The 23,110-nt window shown below is 38.8% G+C and overlaps 1 protein-coding gene across 1 annotated transcript in view; it reads left to right on the forward strand.

Moving 5' to 3' along the window:
- Positions 1-23,110, forward strand: part of LOC131935439 (zinc finger homeobox protein 4) — a 61,881-nt gene that overhangs the window by 15,070 nt on the left and 23,701 nt on the right. Inside the window, exon 2 of the mRNA XM_059291838.1 lies at positions 17,432-17,647. Within this exon, the coding sequence (XP_059147821.1) occupies positions 17,432-17,647 (216 nt within the window). The remainder of the gene's footprint in view (positions 1-17,431; positions 17,648-23,110) is intronic.

Genomic DNA, 23,110 nt, shown 5'->3' on the forward strand with positions numbered 1-23,110 from the left:
GGGGAACATTGAGGGAACTTGTGGGGACGTAGGACAGTGGAACATGGAGATATAGAGGACAGGGGAACAAAGCAGAGTTGGCTATAGGACATTACGGGAAGACATTAAGGAAAACGCGGAAGAGGACATTTAGGGAGGACACTTAGTAAGGACATTTTTGTTAAGATATGACTTTATAAACGCGACCAGAATGCACAAAAAACGAGTGTGAAACCGGTTACCAAAAATAGCCGGATCCGGCTTTTTTTTTAATTTACCATTGAGATCCCATCCCGGCATTAGGATGACATCAGGATAAAGGAAAATAGAATTGAGAGAGAAGGGGGGGGGGGGATGGAACCAGCCCCGCCATATTCTGTAATGGAAAACAAGAGGCTACATCATGCGATGCGTCTTGACACCCCCTCGGGGGGTCACCGGCTCATGTCTTGATGTCTGTTGATGAGGAGGGGGCACGGGGAGGGTGGGGGTGTCTGCGTGTGCACTGGCGATATGAACGGACCGCGGTGAGTCGCTAAATTAAAGCACGGGGCTCGCTCCTCGGTTCCATTTGCCTTGTGTAAGACCGGCATTTTTTCTCTCCGTGCCGGTCCTCGGTTCTGATGACCGGTTGGCTACTCGTCCTGTTTAGGATGTGTCGCTCCGTGTGATGGGACTAATGGATAGACGCACATGTCACTATTTGCCGGTTCGAGTTTTTGATTGTGTGTGTGTTTTTTTTAATAAATATGTGGACGCCGCAGGCTGCTAAGGATTATTGTAATGGATTAACGCAACGAAAGTAGCGTAAGTTGAGATTAGAGATTAAGCTATGTGTTGTGGTATTGAATTAAAAATCTAGAGAGGAGGGGTGGGGTGTGGGGAATAAAGGACGAATATTTTCTTTGTTTCTGGATGACTGGTTTTATATTTTATGATTTGAGTGGGTTTATAAACGAATTTTCAATATCTTTATTTTGTGAATTTGTTTTATGAATTGTTATGTTTAAAGATTTGTCTATTATGATTTATGTTTTTAAGGTTTTGTTATATATTGTATACGATTCATATGATACGATTTTTTAAAGGTTTTGTTATATACTTTATACGATCCATATGATATGATTTATGTGCTATGCTTGCTACCACACCGGGTGCCAATTTATGATGTAAAGGATTTGTAAATAAATCATCTGAACTTTAACCTTCGCCTGACCTTAATTGTGTCATTACCCTGGCTATACACCCCATCAGACCGGTGTTTACGTAGATAAATTATATGTCTTATTGTCGCCAAATGTGACGGTTAATAGAACATCGAAACTCGGCTGACCTTTCGCTGGTGGGGGTCTCAGAGTGACACGTTACCGTGGGGCCGGGGGTCGGGGGGTCGTTTGCTTCCGATCATCCCCGTGCAGTCCGTTTAGTTTAGTGTTAGATTTTTTTTTCAAGTTCGGGGAGGGGAGGGGGGGGGGTAAATCCTTCCATGGTGCGATCGATCAGGATAAAACTAGGCCGTGGTTACCGTCTGCTACAACTTGTTGATTCTGCCGGTGCAGATGTTTCAGATGATCCTCCCGATCCCCCTCCCACCCCTTTTCCTTTCAATCCTCTTTCAACACCGTTTTTCGTTTCACCCGATTATCCCTTTTTTGATAAACATTTTTTGTTTTGTTGAGTTTTTGGTGAAAAGTTTTTGTTTGAATTCCCCCCTCCCACAATCAAAGGCACCCCCCAGCTAGCTCTACGGCATTAAAATTCAGATCAAAGTTGGAGGTTTTATTTCCTCCATCTCCCTCAGACAGATATAGACTTGCGGTGACAGCTGTTTAAAGATTAGTAGCGCTGTCTCGTTAGCTCCCTCTACATTATGTAAACTGAATGCTTAAGTTAAGTAGCTATATTCGTTGCAGTTATATATATAAATAATATACATATATATATATATATATATATATATATATATATATATATATATATATATATATATATATATATATATATATATATATATATATATATATACATATATAGGCATATAAATACATATATATAGGCATATATATATACATAAATATATATACAAATATATAGGCATATATATACACATATATAGGCATATATATATATATGCATACACAAACACACATTATATATATATATATATATATATATATATATATATATATATATATATATATATATATATATATATATATATATATATATATATATGTGTGTGTGTGTGTGTGTGCTTTCGAGTCTGTCAAAGGCTAATGTGCATGACCACACTACGATGGCCTAACAAGCTCGTGTACTTCTCACTGCAAGACTTCCATACCTCACCATTCGAGCACATGGATGAGGGCTACAAATATTTTCGATAACCCATCTTCTCCCCCACTCACTCCCCCACCCCCACCGAAAAATCCCCGACCTTCCTGTCTGGTTCTGCTACCAAATGATTTTTGCCCAAATTACAAACAGCTCAATCCAGCCAATGCTTCGGCCTCGCCATTGATTTTTTTGTGTGCTCCCCCCTCCACCCTCCCCGCCATGCCCCTGTTGTTATTAGGCCTTTTATTTGACATCTTAGACACTTTTGGAAAAGAAAAAGACGCGCTCTAGAAATGAAGATGGACTAAGGGGAAGTAATAAGAATTCAGATTTTAAAAATAATTCAATGTTTTGGGTTGTTTTTTATTTTAATTTTTCTATTTCATATTTATTTAAAAGATGTATTTTACAATGGTAGATGTCGTTAAAACAAGAGTGTAAATATTTTTGTTCCTTAGCTTTTGTAACGTTGTATTATATTTTAGTGTGCATTTGTTAACAAAAATTGTAAGTGATCATCATTTCACCAGTTGTCATACTAAGATCGATTTTTGAAGCAATCAAGGTTTTTTTTTCCTTAAAAATAGAAATCATATTTTAAAATTTCTCACGATCTCCTCTCCCCTCCTCCCCACTCCCTCCCCTCCCTGATGATCCGCTGTCTGTGTCACCCCCTCCCCCTCACACTTGTTGTGTAGTATCAGGATTCTAAGGAATGGGTTCTCTCGCTCTCAGTGGTCGCAGACTTTAGGGGGGGGGGGGTGCAGAATTTGGAGGGGGTGGGGTGCAGAATTTGGAGTTGGGGGGATGCAGAATTTGGAGGGGGTGGGGTGCAGAATTTGGAGGGGTGGGGTGCAGAATTTGGAGGGGGTGGGGTGCAGAATTTGGAGGGGGTGGGGTGCAGAATTTGTGGGTGTGCTTGGGATGGGGCGAGAGGCGAGTGATGGGGATTTTTTAATCTGGACAGTGAGGGTAGGGGTGACGTCATAATGGCTCGGGAAATTGAGATAGAGTGACGTCATATTGGCTCAGGACATTGCGGGTAGGGGTGACGTCATAATGGCTCGGGAAATTGAGATAGAGTGACGTCATATTGTCTCAGGACATTGAGGGTAGGGGTGACGTCATATTGGCGCTGAACGTCCTGGCTGTGTAGTTAGATATTGACATTGGTGCACTGAATGTTTGGACATGTACAGCTGTTAGTTACAGCTTCATGTAACCTAACCACATCATAAGGTTATTTTCTTCCAAACACACAATTTTTACATCTAAATTAGCCACACCCACATCTAAATTTCGCAAACCACATTACGTTACATTTCAAATAATTGAATCTTAAGTGAATCCTACCACACCACATAATGTTACACTTAATATAAAAAGCCACACCCATAATGCTTCTCCCCTCACCGCCTAATGTTAAATCTCAACTAACCAAATCCTAAGCTTATCTCTCTTACTTTCAAAAGTTATCTTAAGTTAAAAATAAAAAATAAAAAGTCTCATATGACGCATGGATTAATTTTTTAAATATCTACATTTTCAACGAAACAAATAAAAAAAAAACATAATAACTCAAGCTTAAAACCCCAGCCACCGACTTCAAATCTTGACTGCATGCTGGCGGGGTGGTGGGGGTAGGGGGTAACGATTTTTTTTCCCCACCAAGCTTCCCTCAGATTACAACTCCAGGCCACTTAATTATTACATTCGTGAAAAATATCGGGGAGGGGGGTGTGCATTATTTTAATGCGAAGATGTGAGGGGAAGGGGTCAGGGTGGTAGCTATAAGAAGAAACACCAGTGAGATCAATAGTATCTGTATTCTGTTGGCTGATCTTTAATCCTGTGGCCATTGAATTTGAGCGAATGCGTTATTTTCACATAGAGGGCTGACTGTTAATGATATTAAAACCCGAGGTATCGTCCGGTGATAAGATATTTCGATACTGGGTGACGTCACGTTGATGTGGCCATTACCCTTGTCATGTGGCCATCCATTTAGTCAATTTAGTCATGTGGCCATACATCTAGTCATGGGGATGATGGGTCGAGGGCGGATCGAATCCACAAACGAACATAAAAAAAACTTTCGATTCGTCGCCGATAATATACTTGCCTTTTATCGCATTGTTTTGATTGCATTTTTACTTTCTCGTTTACGAAGTATTGAGGAAGTATTGTAATCGTGCAAAAAAAGGTTACAAATCTCGACGTTTTACACCTCCCTGAGTCAGAAAACATAGTTTTGCAATCTTTTCCGTATGTCTGTATGTGTGTGTCTGTGTGTGTGTGTGTTGGGGGTGGGGGTGTCTATGAACGCGATAACTTGAGTACCGTTCCAGCTAGATTGATGAAATTTCATATTTCAGTATTATATCGAATTTGTAGTTCTGTATCAACTTTTCAGCGATTTCCGATAACCGGAAGTGGAACTTATTCTTCTTTCAATTTTTCAAAAGCCTATAACTTGAGTACTGTTTCAGATAGATAAATGAAATTTCACAAGTGAGTAAAATATCTAATTATCTGCCTTATATCCAATTTTGAGTAATTTCCGTTGACCGGAAGTAGTAATTTACGCGATTTTCGATTTCTCAAAAACGCATGTGAATTAATAAAGTAGTAATATTATTCTGCACTATCATACACATTTTGTTTGGCGTTACTTGGTGCGCAATTTTTATTTTCTTCGAGATTCTATTCTATTTTTAAAAGTTTAATTAAGTAATTAAAAATGGATTTAAAATCATGTCTATATTCCGAGTTGCCATCCCCCGTAGTGTTATATAAGAATATTCGAGAAAGTTTAGGGGAGATCACTCCCGGTTTATTTTTTACTGTTCCCAAAAACACAGACATTATTTTTCACTTTTTAAAACACGGACATTTTTTTTTCACTTTGTAAAACATGGACTTTTTAAATATGCAAGTAGGGGATACAGATTTGATTTTAAGTTTTGAAAAAAAAATTGTATAATCAGATTTTAACTTAGATTTATTTCCTTTGTTTATGTTTAGCATCAATGTAAAAAAATAAAAAATAAAACAGTGCTACGTCTTAGAGATCAACCTCATGTCTTTTGTAACCTCTTTCTATCAGACGCTATACCCGCTGCTGCCGCTAAATTCTTTAAATAGTTGAAACTTATACGATTTCTGATGTTTGGTTTTTTAAAATGCTTTAAAACAAACTGTTACTTTCATACTTATACTTTAAAAGTAATGAATGTGTATAAGAAAGGCATGTTTGCATTGAACAACACCAAACATAGACACGAACAGATGTAATCGATTCAGTCCGGATCGAATGTGTACTCACCAGATCAACAACTTCTCTAATGATTTTATTTGTATCGGAAATGTCCACCTACGTGGACTCGAATTAAGGATCGCCATATTTAGCTTAATCCGTGCCAAGAACTCCATTTTTTTTTTAAATTGGGGGAGGGGGGGGGGAGGAATCGATTATTTGAACATATCTTTCTGCTCGCCTCTCGACTTTCTGTTATTAGCGAGAAAATTAAAGAAATCATTTAAATTAGGCCCGGACAGAAAGCTGTCGCCAAGCCGGGAATTTTTTTTTTTCTAATGACGGTTGTGTGAGAATAATCTTCAGCTAGAGCACTTTCTTGTTAGGATTAAAATTAGACGCGGTGTGAGCTAGCTGCGGACGTCCATGAGACTGATACCGCGCGACTAGAGGCTAGATATCATGGAGTTTTGGGGTACGTTTAGCGTGTTTTAGCGTTTATTTCCCTGTATTAGCGTTCGTTCAAGTGATATGTTGTAACATTTAAGCGTCCTTAATATTTTTTTATGAATTATTTTAAAACAATTATATGAGTTTTGATGAATTCATGCAAATTCTTTATATTCAAAGTCTTTAATATAGTGAAACATTTGCAGAAAAATTAATGTATTTTATTAATTTATTAAGAGATTTAGTTTAAAATATGTTTAGGGTATATTCCATAAGTTGACCTACAAATTCAGAAATTTTTATAATGTTATCATGCTTTTACAAAATAACAACAATATAATTTTAATTCATATATTGAATCGGTCCCTTGTTCTTGACAATCTATACGTGTAAATATAGCTGTCGCTTCAGGTGTTAAAAGGTTGAACGCTAGAATCACTTGTTACATTGTTGAATACAAGTGTCTAGCTACAAAAGTATATGGCGTTGTAGGGGCATTTTAATTCATTCCCAACCCACAGTTTAATGTCTGTCATTTGAGACGCCCCCGGGGGTAGAGGAGTCACGATTCTCACACAACTTGTGTAAAATATAGAATCAAGGATTCCCGCCCCTGGATGCGACTCATACCCCGGGTAAAAATCGAAACGGTAAACGTTAACGCCCTGGTTACGATTAATTATAAGTCAATTATATCTTTCTAAAGTGAGAATTTCTCAAATTATAAAAAAGATGGATGTGTAATAACAGGGCCCGTAACCTTTGGTAGGTATAGCTGTTATTTGTTGGACTGGAATTAGAAAACGATTTCGCTTTTTTTTTAAAAAAATCAATATTATGTCGATGGTAGAAACGGCGGTTATAGAGAAAGGATAAAGTGCTATAACAAATTTAATAGAAAGACAAAGGCAATGTGTTATCGTTTAAAGACAGATTATCTAGCAGTGCGTATGTACTTTTTAATGCTATACACTACACTATTGTATATATATATATATATATATATATATATATATATATATATATATATATATATATATATATATAATCCAATAAGAATTGCCATAATGAACATTAAGTTGCTTTCGAACCCGCACCACTCAGAGGCGCTGGTTTCCGCTGTCAGATCTATGCATCATGACTTGTCTTAACAACTTTGTTTTTTTTTTTATCTGTTATTTTTTGTTTTCTGTTTACCGCTGAGCCTAATTGATCTCCATCGTCTGCTCATCCAAAGTCGTCTGCACGATCATTTGCATGCATTTTCTTGTATTGGTTCTAAACGACAGTTGATGGCCCTTGTAGAAACAATGCCATTGTCCGTAGACTACTCAGCGTGAAATGAAACCCTACTTAAGTTAATAACAGAAACGAAGAAAAATATGGTAGGAACTAAGGAGATGATTCCGATCGATATGCTGGTAAGAAAGTAGCAACGCACTATTGGCACACACAAAAAAAAACCCGGCAAGATGGCGAAATATCCCATAATTTCTGCCTCTCGCTCCTGACTGGCTGCTTCAATTAGGACTATCGGATACTGGAGGCAGGTAGACTTGTGATTATTGTCTCCCTTACTGGTCAGTGATACTGGAAACTTGCTCTTGTAGATTCGCTCCCCTTACAAGAATACTCGCAGCGTTATCTTATACCGACTTAATTATAGATAATTTCAACACTTCGATTTTGTTTTAAACGCTACGCCAGGCAGGGGAAGATAACTAAAAAATAATAATTTGAGCAATAATAATATATGCAGCGAAAGTCGAGAATTTGTATTGGGATAGGGGAGGTGGGGGGAAATTACTAGCGAGGCAAGGGAAGATAAGTGTGAATTAAAATTTATTTTAATAATAATATGAGAGGTATATTTTGTTGCTTGAACAGAGTAAATAATAAACGAAGTCATAGCTGATAGAGTTGTCTTTCCTACTCTCCTATTCGCCATCGCGAAAATAAATTAGTTTTTGATGATTCGGAAGGCATGAGAACATGAGCATCGATGATGATGATGTACTGGGTTTAGTTTGGGAGGGGGAGGTTTGAGTATTAACGGTCACGACAGGTCTGCGAGGCGGGGGGTGGGGGTGGGGGAGTAAACGGTGAGCCGCATGTAACTTACTGTAGCTAACCTTTTTTTTTGTGCTATCGATCCACCGACTCCTCTGTTTGTGAGATTAATTAATAATCAGAGCCGACCCGCATGTAATCACCGGCTCACGTCAGCAAATATCAAAGGAAACAACAATTTGTGTCCTTAAGCACGTGAGCGGCCCGCGCGCAACTACGCACGCGCCCGTGATTGTACGGTAATTTTCGTCTCAGATCGAAACACCCCCCACCCCCATCTCCTCCCCCCACCCCCGTTTCCTTCAGTAAATTTTTTTATTCTACAACGAGCTTTAATTAAACCTGTTTAACTTATCTTTTGTTTTGTTTTTGTATACAACAGAACTACTTAACAAGTATTTTCCTATCTCGGAGACCACTACTCCTGACCCCCCCCCCCCCCCAATCACCGAAGTAAAAAAACAACAAATGTTAGATAAAATAATTATGAAAACTTAAACACCAGGCCGATCCATACCCCGTCTCCTCCCTTTACTAGCCCTCTATAATTTGTTTTGGCTTTCAACCGTTCTGAAATAAACCACAAGTTTTTAAAATCTATATTTGTTTAGCTTTGATGATATAATTTGTATTAAGCTTTCTTGGGCGCTTAAGTGTTTGTGGGGGGGGGGGGGGTTAAAATACGGTTTTCAATCACTCCCCCCCCCCCCTTCCCTAACCTTTACCCCCTCCCACTCTGTTTCACCCGACTAGCGGCAAATTGTCCGACTATCTTCTGTGGAGGTAAATGTTTTCATATAAATCATTGCAAGTTAATAGCAGACTTGATAAGGTTAGGAATAGTTCACTCCAGCAAGACAAGAGGGGCGATCACCCTGATGTGTAACTTGGATGATTGATAAAATTAATCGTTACAGAGTTAGCTTAGGTAATTAGCAGACCAAGTTGACATTTCGCCTCTCGCTTCCCGGCTCGTTCAAAGATTTTTTTTTTATTTCCGCGCTATCAATATTTTGCTTAGGAATCTAAAAACTGTTCTGGCCACTTATCGTAATGACATATTTAACAAGACCTTTTGAAAGGCAAATAATAAAATTTGATAAATTGTTTTTTTTCCCCCGCTCCTGAAAATGACGCTTGGCAACGCGGGTAATTCTCTGTTGTCATTACAAGACAAAATTAGACCGAAAGGGTCATACAGATTTCGTTTGGGTATCGACCGTGCCAGAGCAGGCTAGCAGACGATAGCACGTGTTGGGAGAAAAACGGTCGGGGTTATCATTAAACCACATGACAGAAAATACTTAACATTACTTTCACCTCGTGATCCACTTAGTGGATATACGGGTAAATTATCCAATAGTTTTTTTCAGGCAGTTTTAAATCTTGGCTGTCTGACTTAACTCTTGAAGCATGGGGATTTCCGGTCCTGAAGTTTCTGACTTACAGCCGAGGTGGGTTTTGTCAGGTGGGCGACGCCCCTTCCGGTCTGTCAGGTGACCCGCCACCAGTGCGCGTGTATACAAATAGATCAATGAGCGCTTGATTCGTGCTCACCTTCTGTGTCTGGGTAAGCGCTCGTGCTACTTGGCGACACGAAAAATTCTCGTGACGGACTCGTCTTATGATTTCAGAAACTAAAAAAAAATAATTTAAAATAGAATTTATAAATGTTTGTATTTATTATAATAAGGTTTAAACACACGTTCTCTCACATATGTTAAGTCATTTAGTTGTCAAATGACGAACCTACCCCCCCCCCTCTTTAACATTAAAATGACGTAACTGTCAACACTGATTAGTTAACGACCCTCAATAATTTGGTTACCTAACAATAGTTCACGAGTGAGTGACCTAGTTTTTTACCAGTGGTAAATGAGTTGGTTGTCTATCTCGGGTAAATCGAAAACGACTAGTTTATAATTCAATGTTTACTTACAAATGACTAGTTTATTACTTACTAAAGACAAGTTTATTATTCAATGCTAACTTGCAAATGACTTGGTTACCTACCTATAAATGACGTGGTTACCTACCTAGGAATTACTTTGTTACCTATGAATAGCTTGGTTACCTACTTATGAATGACTTGGTTACCTACCTATGAATGACTTGGTTACCTATCTATGAATGACTTAGTTACCTACCAGCAAACGGCTGTTATGCGGCGCATAAGATTTTATTAGTGTCACGATCTATCTCGGCCACTGCTCTAAAAATAGCTTCTCACTTCCTCTGTCTAGAAAAACATCTATAATTTTCCTTGTGTATTTTTTCTCTCCCCTGGCCGTCTTAATATCTGATATTATATTGTTAGCATCCCGTGTTATATTGTTAACAGCTTATATTACGTTATTATCTGGGTATTCGCGTCCCTCTGATGTGTATATTTGTCTTGAGACAAAAAATTCACCCACCTATTACTTAGGCGAGGGAAGCTTTGTTTGGTCTCTGAACTTGTCACCTGCTCGGACGCTTGGTTGCTTCCCTTGCCTGGTGTTCTTGCTATAACTTATTTAACCGCTTAACTCCCTTGCACCGATTTTGGTCTCCCTTGTTCAGTCTATTATCTCCCATAGTTCACTGTTCTCTCCCGTGTTTTTATGTTTATATCCCTTGTTAAGCTGTTTACCACCACCCCACCCCTTTTTCTTCACTGTTTACCTCCCTTGCGCCACAATTGTTTCCCTTGATTGTGTTATTTATAACTTTATATCCTTTTGTTTGTCTGTATGTCACAAAAACTGGTAACACTTCACACGTGTGTCATAATGTACCTGCCGATGTTTTCACGTGATATAATATATATGTATACGTCAAAATGATATCTACTATAGCATATACATCAGTTAGTTGCTTGGTTTTAAATAAAGCTTAACTCGCTTATGCCGAGTAGTTTTATTCAGTCCATAGAATCGCCGTAAAGGATTTGATAGAACTACGGTAAAACTTCGTTCCATTTGATAATGATTACCGTCGTTCCCCTACACACACATACACACACACATACTGACATACATACATACATATACACACACACCACTTCTCATAAACTAAATATCACACAATGTAGATAAGACTATTCAGAGACTATAGGAACATGCGAAACCTAGCCACACCGCCGCACCAGTTGGTAAAGGAAATCGATTTTTTAAATCTTACTGTAAGATCTTTGATTTTTTTTTTTTAAACTTACTGTACCATTTTTTAAAAAGTCTTACAGCATTATATAGCCTCATCACCGGCCGTAATATCAAGAATAAATATTTTATTTCTGTAAATAAAATTTAAATGTGTTTGTTCACGGTATGGGGTGGGGATACGCCCCACCCCTCTAAGCCCGTCCCTAGCCAACGGGCGAGATGGAGTGGTATACACAGTAAATACAAATGGCGGCATATGTGGTAAATTACTAATCCCTAGCCCGGCAATTACCACAATTGAAATTCAGGGGGAAAAACTCTTTGATAGGTATCATTACAGAGTTACCGCTCTTGCGCGTACGTCATCGTCTCCGAGGTGAATCGAATGAAATGTGCACTTTTCTGGTCCTGCTGTAAGGAGCCATTTGATTGGTGAGTTTCAAATCTCTTCCAATTACACCAGTTACAAGTATAATAAGTTTTAATAACTGGTAATTTCCACGGAAAAGCGGACTGGGGGTTGGGAAGGTATTTTGACTATGTGTTGTTTAAAGTAGATCAACAAGATGGACGTTTTTTTGTTTTAAATACTGAAAAATCTATTGTCTTTTGTTATGTACAAGAACAAAAGACACGATAATGTTTTAAAGAGGTGGTGTTTAATTAGTCCAGCGGTTCTTTCATTGTGGAGGCTAAACTCGGGTTGGAAAGTGGGACAGTACAACATCCGCATTCGCTCATTCATATATATATATATATATATATATATATATATTGGTGTTTTTTTTTGTTTTGTTTTTTTGACCAAAAAGCTTAAGCGACTCGTGAAGTGGAAGCACGTTGTTGTCTTCTGTTTTTTTTGGACACGTTTGTTTACACTCTCTGTTTACGGCCGTACAGCTAGATGCCCGTGTATTGATTGGTCCTGCTGGTCACGTGGGTTCTCTAGGGGTCAGTGGGTTTAATGGTCAGTGTCTCGGCGGGGCGGTCAGTGGGCTCAGACCACGTGACATCTCCACCAACATCCGCTCCCAGACGGTAGTAAAAGTAGCCGGATAGTATCGCGATTCACGGCAGCCGGGTGTGTGTGTGGACGAAGATGGGGAGGGGTGACGGGACGGCGCCAAACTCCTTGGTAGAAAAAAATTTCTTTCTCACACTTCACGCTCGTGCAGAGAGATATGGACGTCTCGTGTAACTGACTAGCTCACCTGGACGTCACAGGCTGGACGTCAATCACAGGGTGCTATGTGCTGGATGTCAATCATAGGGTGCTATGTGCTGGACGTCAATCACAGGGTGCTATGTGGTGGATGTCAATCGCAGGGTGCTATGTGCTGGATGTCAATCATAGGGTGCTATGTGCTGGATGTCAGTCACAGGGTGCTATGTGCTGGATGTCAATCTCAGGGTGCTATGTGCTGGATGTCAATCATAGGGTGCTATGTGCTGGATGTCAGTCACAGGGTGCTATGTGCTGCACGTCAATCACAGGGTGTTATGTGCTGGATGTCACTCACATGTTGCTATGTGCTGGACGTCAATCACAGGGTGCTATGTGCTGGATGTCACTCACATGTTGCTATGTGCTGGACGTCAATCACAGGGTGCTATGTGCTGGATGTCAATCACAGGGTGCTATGTGTTGGATGTCAATCACAGGGTGCTATGTGCTGGATGTCAATCACAGGGTGCTATGTGCTGGATGTTAATCACATGGTGCTATGTGCTGTATGTCAGTAAATCCTTAGATGCCTTTATTTCATATTTGCGTGACCTTAACTAACTACATGTGTAGTTTACCATTTATCCCCCCCCCCAGTTGTTAACTTCCATCAAAACGTGTGTATTATTTCTCTTCTGGGTAGTGGTATCCCCCCCCCCCAGCCCCTCCCTACCTTGTGTTGTATTGTTGATAACCTGAGTATTAAATACTTAAATACAACGTTCGTCAAACGTCCGCTAATTGCCCAAACCATCTGTGGCCGAGCCTGACTCATTAAACTAAAGCAATTAAAAGGTATTAGAATGTGTGTAACAATTGACATCGATCCACGTCAATGGAACAGTAAAAACAAAAATATCCGCAAATATTTACCAACATGAAATAACAATCCTCTTGGATTCTCTCCCTTGTTTTATTTTCTTATTACAAAATTAATTTTCCATTATCTGCTAATTAATTTGTTTTCCTTTCGAAATTTAAGTGGAAATAATTCCTTTTTAGTCGTCTTGGTAATTTATTTTCTAATCTGTTCTTCCTTTATTTTTTTCCCTCTATAAAGACTTGTATTTTCTTGTGTCTTTGTTTCGCGTGTAATGACACCCGTCTCGTCTCTTTGTCTCTGTCTGATTGTTTTTTCTCCCACTCCCCTCCGCGCCTGCTTCGGTGGAGTTTGCGCGCAAATGGGCGTACTGGTCTGCCATAGATTTTTAGATTACCATTTCATAATTGGTAATGAGGCAATTTGAAATTGAAGTTGGTGGTGTTAATGAAAGAGGGTGGGGGTAATATTTCTGGGGCTGGATTAAAACAACGGAAACTTGGAAACAAAGAATTTTTTTTTTTGAGCGGGCGGATACATTGCTCTAATCGTACTTGGGTTCGCGAACTGGTTAATCTGAGTTAAAAGAGTTCTTGCACTCTGAGGGAACGCGGAACAAGACTAAAACGCAAGTTTTTTGTAGCCTTTGTACTTTTATTATTCGCATTATGTTAATATTTTTTATTGGCGCAGTTTTGAATTGTCCTGCATGTCCTGTGTGGTCGAACCTGATCACGAACGACAACTATGGCCGTGAATTGTTTCATGTGCGTCTGTTAATGTGGCGCTTTAAAGCGCGGACGTTCATGGGAGATGCGAAAAAGAAAATATTAAAATATACAGCTATAAATACGTAAAATTATTTAATTAAAATTATATTTTAGACTACTACCCAGAACTAGCACTAAAAACGTTGGTAAACGGTGAACACACATCAGCTTCATTACACTACAATCTACACTACAACGGGGGCTGGGGGGCTGGCAAATGGGGAGAGGACATTGGAATCCCAACGACACCTAGTTGTATTAATCGGATTTTTATTTTACAAAGATATCGGGGTATGACTATCATGTTTTACAATCCTCAAGGGATAGGACTATCATCTTCGTTTTGAGGATAAATCATATTACTGACGTCTTTGTTATAAGGATAAATCATATTACTGATGTCTTTGTTATGAAGATGAAAAGATATGACCAGCATTGTTGTTTTAGGGATAATAGGATATGACTAAAAAAATATTCGCTGCGAGGATAAGGGATATGACTAAATCTTCGTTATACGGATAACCAGCCCAGTTGGAGGGATAAAGGGATATGACTAACTTCTTCGTTAGAGAAGATTGATTAAATCAGAAACGTATTCGCTTTAATCCGCCAATCTGTTGCAAGCACAGCCTAGTAGCCCCCCCCCCCCACACACACACCCGCCCTTCACCCCCACCCCTTTGTTAAACAAATCACCATCAATACAATTTTTTTTTTAAATAAGACTTTTCATATCGAACTTAACGGATTGGATAGATACTTTTGGATACGGCTATTTGATCGTCTGCTATTAATCTTATGGATTTCATTATAAAATGCAGATTTATTCATAACGATTTTTTTTTACTTGAAATACAGAATTAGGTAGAGGGGGAAAAAACATGGCTGAAATCAGGGCATTGTTAGTTAATTCTAAAGGGTGTCGCCATATTTTACTAAAGATAGGCGGGGATTAAAAAAAAAATTTTAAATATTTTTTTAAATCGATCGCATACAAATCTACCACATGTGATCCAAGCTTTTCTAATGAAGATAATGCCACGTGGATGTTTAAAAAGTGTACCCTCTGTGACTGCCACACTGCGGTCGCGTGCCTACCCCCACCTCCTCCCCTCCCGTTTACGCCCAATAACCTTAAACCCAAAACTCCGCGATGAGCGTGCTATGACGTATTCAATCATTAAAGAAAGAAAGAAAAAAGTCGATAGATTTATGCGCGTGCCTTTATGCAAACTAGCTGCTTAGTCCGGCTGTCACACATGCAGTCTTCAAATTTTAATCCAAGGCTTCGACCTTACGTCTTCAGCAACTTTCACAAACACCCACGGGTAGGATTGATGCAACTTGCTTTCTTCAACATTCTTAGCTAAGTTGATGCAACTTGCTTTTTTCAACATTCTTAACTGATTAAGTTGATGCAACTTGCTTTTTTCAACATTCTTAGCTGAGTTGATGCGACTTGCTTTCTTCAACGTTCTTAGCTGAGTTGATGCGACTTGCTTTCTTCAACATTCTTAGCTAAGTTGATGCGACTTGCTTTCTTCAACATTCTTAGCTAAGTTGATGCGACTTGCTTTCTTCAACGTTCTTAGCTAAGTTGACGTGACTTGCTTTCTTCAACATTCTTAACTGACTAAGTTGATGCAACTTGCTTATGTAACATCCGTATCACTACGGCATCTGTATTTGATAAATCCTTACACGTCGTTTTGTTAAATTCATGTCAAATTTATTTAATTAAATTTGTGACAGCTGATTTGACCCCCCCCCTTCTCTGCCAGGAATAGTGCACTTAGAATGTACTAATCTTATCGTGGGGGTACAACTTGCCTTAGATACAAACCCCGTCTTTAGCTGGGCTGATAAAACCCGACAGATTATCAGTGGGTCTGATTGTTTGGCTATAAAAAGATATTCCAAGAAATGTTACACACACCTCAACACCTTACCACCACACCCCTCCATCCCTCAACCCGTAACTGCCTCAACCCCTCCCAACCTCACAATACCACCACCACACCCCTACACAACTTCACCTTTTCACCAGCACACCACCTCACCCGCTCCCCCAACTCACCCCATCCACACTCCCCCCTCCCCACCTCATCCTCTCCCCACCTCATCCTCTCACCACTACACCCCATCACCACATTACCCCCTCCCCACTTTACCACCTCACCCCCTTCCCACATCACCACCTCACCCTCTCCCAACCTACACCCGCCTTGAAGACCTACATTTTTTCAACTGTCCCTAATATATTCCCGGCAGTTATTATCTTAAGTCAATACAGTGCTAGAGCAATAAATTATTTACTCTTCCAGACTTCCGATGATTTCATTATAACACGTCATTTTTCTTGGAACTTAATCTTAAGTAACCAGCCCATCGGCGTTAAATCAACTTCCTGTTCAATCAGACTTTTTTAAAATCTTACAATCTCTGATACGTTTTTAGACTCGAAACTTTAAAAAAGTGTTGATATTATTTGTAGCATTTCCATAACTTTTATTTTTAAACAAATCTGAATTGCTTGTGTAAAAATATATGCACATTTGTCTGTTTTAAACAACCTGAATTGCTTGTTTCAAAAAATAGATTGAGTTGTCTGTTTAGTAAAAAATCTGTATGGCTTGTGTTTAAGAAAAAAATAGGCAACGATGTTTTGTTTGAAAAGGAACACATGATTGGTCTCTCACCTCTCCCAATGCAACTATCAAGAACCTATCTACGAGCAGAATAACCTACAACTTAATTAAAAAATCAGATATTTGAGTTTAACTCAATCGATAAACAGGAACAATCGTACAGGCCTTCTGTCTGACTAATTGTTAATTAGCAAGCAATATATTTCCGCCAGTCAATATCAGATATTTTTTTTCACACACGCTGTATTTGAGTAGCTGTAATGTGGTATATATTGACGATTGGCTCCGGGTTGAAACAACACCCAACGGCCCTTAACTCTCTACCACATGTTGCCAGAGAGGGGACGGGGGGGGGGGGGCTAACTGGGAGATGACGTCATGTACCTCACCCCTAGATGTCGTGACAAATCCGAGGCCCCTCGTGCGGCCCCGAGATCCGCACGTCATCATCTACCACACAAGTGCCGCATTGACATGCAATTAGCGAGGCGCAACCTGGCGAAGGACCGAGATCAATCCGGGGGCTAAATTAGTCGCCGACTCCAAACGAGTAGTCGAGGTCTAGGCGCGACTTTGTCTCTCCCACACGCTACTGGTATCGATTGCTTGTGTACGTTTATTTCCTCCATTGTTGTCTCGATTGTACTCATCAGATCGCCGTGTTTTTATTTTCCTTATTGTTGTTCTGATTGGATATATATATATAACAAAACCCGTGACGTCTAATTTTCAGTCGATGACGACACGGCCGACCGCACGTGCGAGGACGTGCCGCGAGAGGTGAGCAGCAAAAGTCTTCCACCCCCAGCCCACAGCTCCACCACGGCTGCTTCAAGCTCCTTGAGCAGCTCCAGTGCTACAGACTACAGCGTCTTCAGGCACGACCCGATAGGGAAAGGTTCGAATCCCAGAGAGAACGCTGCAAATGAGCGCTGTGCTGACACTTTAGGTGAGTCTCCATTACTAATATTTTCTTACACACACTGACGCGAATATGTAGAAATATACTCTCTCTTATCTCTCTCTTTATATATATATATATATATATATATATATATATATATATATATATATATATATATATATATATATATATATATATATATATATATGCGTTCCTACAATTATATTTACAGTATCTGCCATCGATAGCACCTTTAAAGAAAGATTCTCGGTGTTTCTTTCTAATCCGACGTCACGTGACCGCATCAAATCCGCGTGACTTTACACTCGAGAATATCCGCATCTTTACAAAGTCGCCTGCCCGTGTCACCACGAGAACAAAACCCGGGTCCCCCGGTACTAAAACCCTCCCCCCCCCCCAGATCAGCCGCCAGATACAAGATGTGCTGCAGATACAGACATATCCGTTTCTACCTCGCGTCTTACTGAACTGTTTATGAAACCCATTAAAATAGCTGCTTGTTTATATTAGGTATTTACGATTTAATTTTCTGGTGATGATTTAGGTCCCTTTTACATTACATTGCCTGACAGGGCGGTAACTCGCTTTTTTTTTCAAGTAGGCCTACTATTGTGTTTAAACAAAAATTAATGTTCTGAGTCGGTCAATGATTTTCCAACACTCTCTTTGATATTTTCACCCCAAGCCCACCTCCTCCCTCTCTTCATTACATTTACATTGCGTGTAAGGACAGTAAACAATTACACCTGTGTGAGTTACATCAATTTGTCTCACCCCCACCCCCACTCACGCTTCCCCCCCCCCCCCCCCCCCCCCACCCCTCACCATCTAGAACGCGAGGACGATCCGATCCATTGTCTCCGTCACAGATCCCGACTGAGCGGGTGATTTCCTCCTCCCATCCCCCACCCCCCAGCCCCTACCGTGCGTCCTTCGCCTCTCTTACCTGTGGTTAAAGACGTCGCCTAGCTCGTGCAGGATAAGTCAAACCTACCGCATGTGTGAGGACAGACGGATCATCCTATTGTTTATGTGCTCCGTCCTCACCTGCAGACGCCCGTTTGGCTGGTCCGTGTCTTCGTTAGCCACTGACCCATCCTGACCCGTGAGTCTTCATCTTGTTGACCCACGTGCGTGTTCTATTTATAGCCACGACATCGATAACAGTGAGCTAGTTTCGTTATTAGATCAGGCCGTGTGTCGTGGTTTGTTTTTTTCTCCTCGTCACGTGGTCGGCTTGCTGGACACTGAAATAAAGTGTGTGTTTACATGAGGTTTATATGCGATTTGTTTTACGATTATCTCCCGTGTTTTAAAATTAGAAGTTTGTGTCATATTTATTTCGAAATTGTGGGATAAACTGTTCGTTGTGTTTGATTAAGGAGCGCGCGCAATTAATAATAGAGTTAAAAAATTATTAATTAATTTGATTGAATAAACTTTGCGCATATATATATATATATATATATATATATATATATATATATATATATATATATATATATATATATATATATATATATATATATATATATATATATATATATATATATATATATATATATATATATATATATATTATATATATATATATATATATATAGTCCTATGTTTAGTCAAAGTTAAGCTTTTTTTTTAGAAATAAAAATGTTTTTTAAAACTATTTAAAACATTATAACTTAAATATTTACTATCGATCATAAGTATTGTTACTTTGAGTAATTAATTCGAATTAATTATTTTAAAATATTTGAAATAATTTAAAAAGACTATTTTGTGCAACAGAAAACTTGTCCTATCAAATATCAACTTGTAGACCATAAAATTTTCGCCGATAAAAAAAATAAGGGTAACGAGAAAAACGTTTGAAGGTGAAAGGCGTTTTAATTCCACTCCACTTTATACGGAGCTTGTTTAAAGGGAGATGACTTTCATGAAACAAAACTTTTATTTGACGAGCCGTCTACTGACGTGCCATTAAATCCGGTGTGTGTTGGAGTATCCTATGGTCTGGGTGACGAGTGGCAGTAAAGTCATAAAAGAGTTTTCTTATTATTACAGAACGAAGCTTAGGTCGAGGGCGTTAGGCGGCGGGTGACGTGAGGGTGGGGGGAGCGTATCGGCTGAACAAAAGCGTGTTTTCACTTGATTGAGGGTCTAACCCGTTGATCAGGTTGAACACAGTTTTTTTTTTTCAAATCTGTGTAGGCCACACGGCTACGCTGTATGTTTGGATTGCTGTGACTCCAGTCGTGAAAATAAATTACAAATTTAATGTGTCGTTTGGAAATTAATGTAGGGAGCTCATACCGTGAAGCGAGCTGCGGAATTAACGTTTGAATTCGAATTCTGCGTGATTGAGTTTTCATGGTATGGAAAATCGAACACGTGTGTATTTGAGGAAAGTGCTGTGTTTTATTGAAGACGAAATCATGGATTAATTAATTAATAACTTAATGAACACTGAGTCAAGACGGACCATAAAGTCGGATGTTTAAACCGGACACTGTCTGACCACCTTGACATTGAGTGACCACCATGTTAAGTTTAGCCGACTGCTGTCAACAGATGAGGACCAAAGGTCTGACCACGGGTACAATTTTATTTTTATTTTTAATTTACTAGGCTAATTAATGCAAAAATCTTTCCGAATTAACTAATCGTACACTAGTATATATTTTTTTAAATATTATAAATTTAATTTAATTTTATATCCAATTTTATTAATTTAATTAGAACCCCAATTTAAAATCCAACCTTATTTTAAACACCAAAGCTGCTAACGCATTTTTAAAAACTTTAGAACTTGTTAGCGCATACTTAACCCAAACATCGCATAATACCCGGATATAAGCTTTAATCATTATAACTACCCTAGACTAAAATCTAACCCATCGTTAGAACAAGCACACAGTTTGTTTAATGTTTTCTACTCCATAATCAAAACGCTATCAAGCACAAAGGTTAGAGAAAGAAATTAATAATACGAAGAAAGAAATGACCCATACTGAGAAAGAAATTACCAGTATATTAAAAACTCTTAAATTAATTATTTAATTTACATTTATTTTGTATTGAACAATTATATTTTCAGCCTAGATATATCATACATAATTTGCGTCACAATTTGATTTGCCAACTATTTCAAAGCCCATTGGTCCTGCGTCCTATATATCGTACAAATTTGCCTCCATATAATTCACTAAGTATCAGATGTTTAAAAATAATCACTCGGTTCCCTATCTAACTTTACATGCCATAAACAGGACGACTTTTATAGTGCATATCGTAAAAAGAACATAATTTCCTCTAATCAAATTCCAAGTGTAGTCCTGATAATATCTACACTCTCCCCTTGCCCGTCCCCACCCCCCTCCCAATGTAGAACGGTGTACAGTGAAATGAACGTAATCAATACTATAGGCCATATATTGTTCCCTGGTCTGTTTCGTTTTATTGTAGGTTGTCTTTCCTTTCCTTTATGGGACTTAATCTTCACGTGACTTAATCTTCATTTAAGTTTCATGTGTAGTTCAGCATTGAATACATGGGGGGGGGATTATTTACGACTGGGAGGAGGGGTGGGGGTTCTGGGTGGAGGGGAGAGTGTGATTAAATTAATCTCTAATTTTAGACGGATAGGACTTATCTTTACCGATATCTTTTGAAATGTGACGGTTTGATTAATACATATCAATGCTTTTTTTTTTTTACTTTTTTTAAAAATGTAAATGCAAACTACCACCACCACCCTTTCCCTTCTCATACACACACACGCACGCATGCATACACACACATGCATACACACACACACTTCCACCAAAGAAAAGAAAGTTGGGACTTTGGCAGACAACAATCGGATAAAATCCACCGCGCATGCGTCAACTCTACAGCTGTGACCACCGGCGTCCGTTTCCTTTTGTACGCGCCCAAGAAAGTAAATTATCGCCCCTTTTAGCGTCCTTTCAAAAAGTTCGATGCCTGATTGCGATTAACTCATACTAGTTACACAAAATAGTAATTTAATTCTTTTTTTCCTGCCTGGAAATCCACGAGCTAATTACAGCCCGGCGCAACAGATGGAGCCGTTTCAAAATGGTGCAGGACCGCACCGGGAAGCTGTCGAGGGCGGTTATGTTTCGGCCCCAGGGCCTGCTGTGTTTTATAAACATTAATTAACAAGTTTAAACGTTAATTTAGAGGGTGTACAGTACAGGGTGTAGCATGTCGATGTACACGTGAGTTCATACGTCACTGGTGTGGTGAGTAGAGTGGGAGTTCTCAAACTTCTGGTCAGTGGCACCGGTCAGTCGGTGGTTCGCAATTTACCACCGACACAATTCTTTTCCATTTTTTCGACCAACTTTAACCACGAGAACTAAATAAACTGTTTTCTGTCAAACTTTGGGAACTACGGGTGTAAATACTTATATACTTTACGAACCACTGGTGTGGATCCATATATACTTTGGTAAACACTGGTGTAGATATATATATATATATATATATATATATATATATATATATATATATATATATATATATATATATATATATATATATATATATATATATACTTTGGGCATCACTGGTCTACAAACAATCGGGGGCTTTCCTAAGAACCTCTTTTTTAACTCGATAGCGCCTCGTATTAGATGATTGTTTTCCCTTGCAAACTGTTCCTTCATAATTAATAAATGTACACGCGAAAGGGCGGGGGGCGGGGTTCACTACCCCCCCCCCCCCCGTTTATGCCACCTCTGGTCCCTAAGACTGTTGATTTAGTCACAGCCATGAACGAGGAGGCCTGTCGCAGTCAGGTCTGCTGTTGCATCTGCGTGCCGTGTATTTTCCAGCCACTAATTCCTTTCAACCTTCCGCCCAAATAAAAGATGTATTTTCCCTGAACCCTATTGAGCCTAGGCGGCCCAAAACCAGGGGAGTTAAATCACGATTAACCATTCTTATCTGCCCGTGTCAAGTAGTACAAGTTTGGAGCACACAATTCGTACACTGGCGACATCTGTAGCGACACATCGGGAATTGTTTAATTAATTGGATTTTCTTTCACTTTTATCCCCCCCCCCCTCGCCAACACACACACACACCAATCACACAGGTTTAAACTTTTTTTTCCCCATTAACACGAGCTCCTGTGTTAATCAATTGCGGCCGTAAGTTTACTCATTATATAAATTAATAAATAAATAAATATATATATATATATATATATATATATATATATATATATATATATATATATATATATATATATATATATATATATATATATATATATAAATGTGTGTGTGTGTATGTGTATATATATTTATATATTTATATATAATCATATACATAATATATATCTGTAAATAGTTATCGATATGTAAACACACACACGCATATATATATATATATATATATATATATATATATATATATATATATATATATATATATATATATATATATATATATATATATATA

The sequence above is a fragment of the Physella acuta genome, unplaced genomic scaffold (assembly GCF_028476545.2).
Source record: "Physella acuta isolate Inbredline_101_S28 unplaced genomic scaffold, ASM2847654v3 ptg000144l, whole genome shotgun sequence".
NCBI lineage: Eukaryota > Metazoa > Mollusca > Gastropoda > Physidae > Physella > Physella acuta.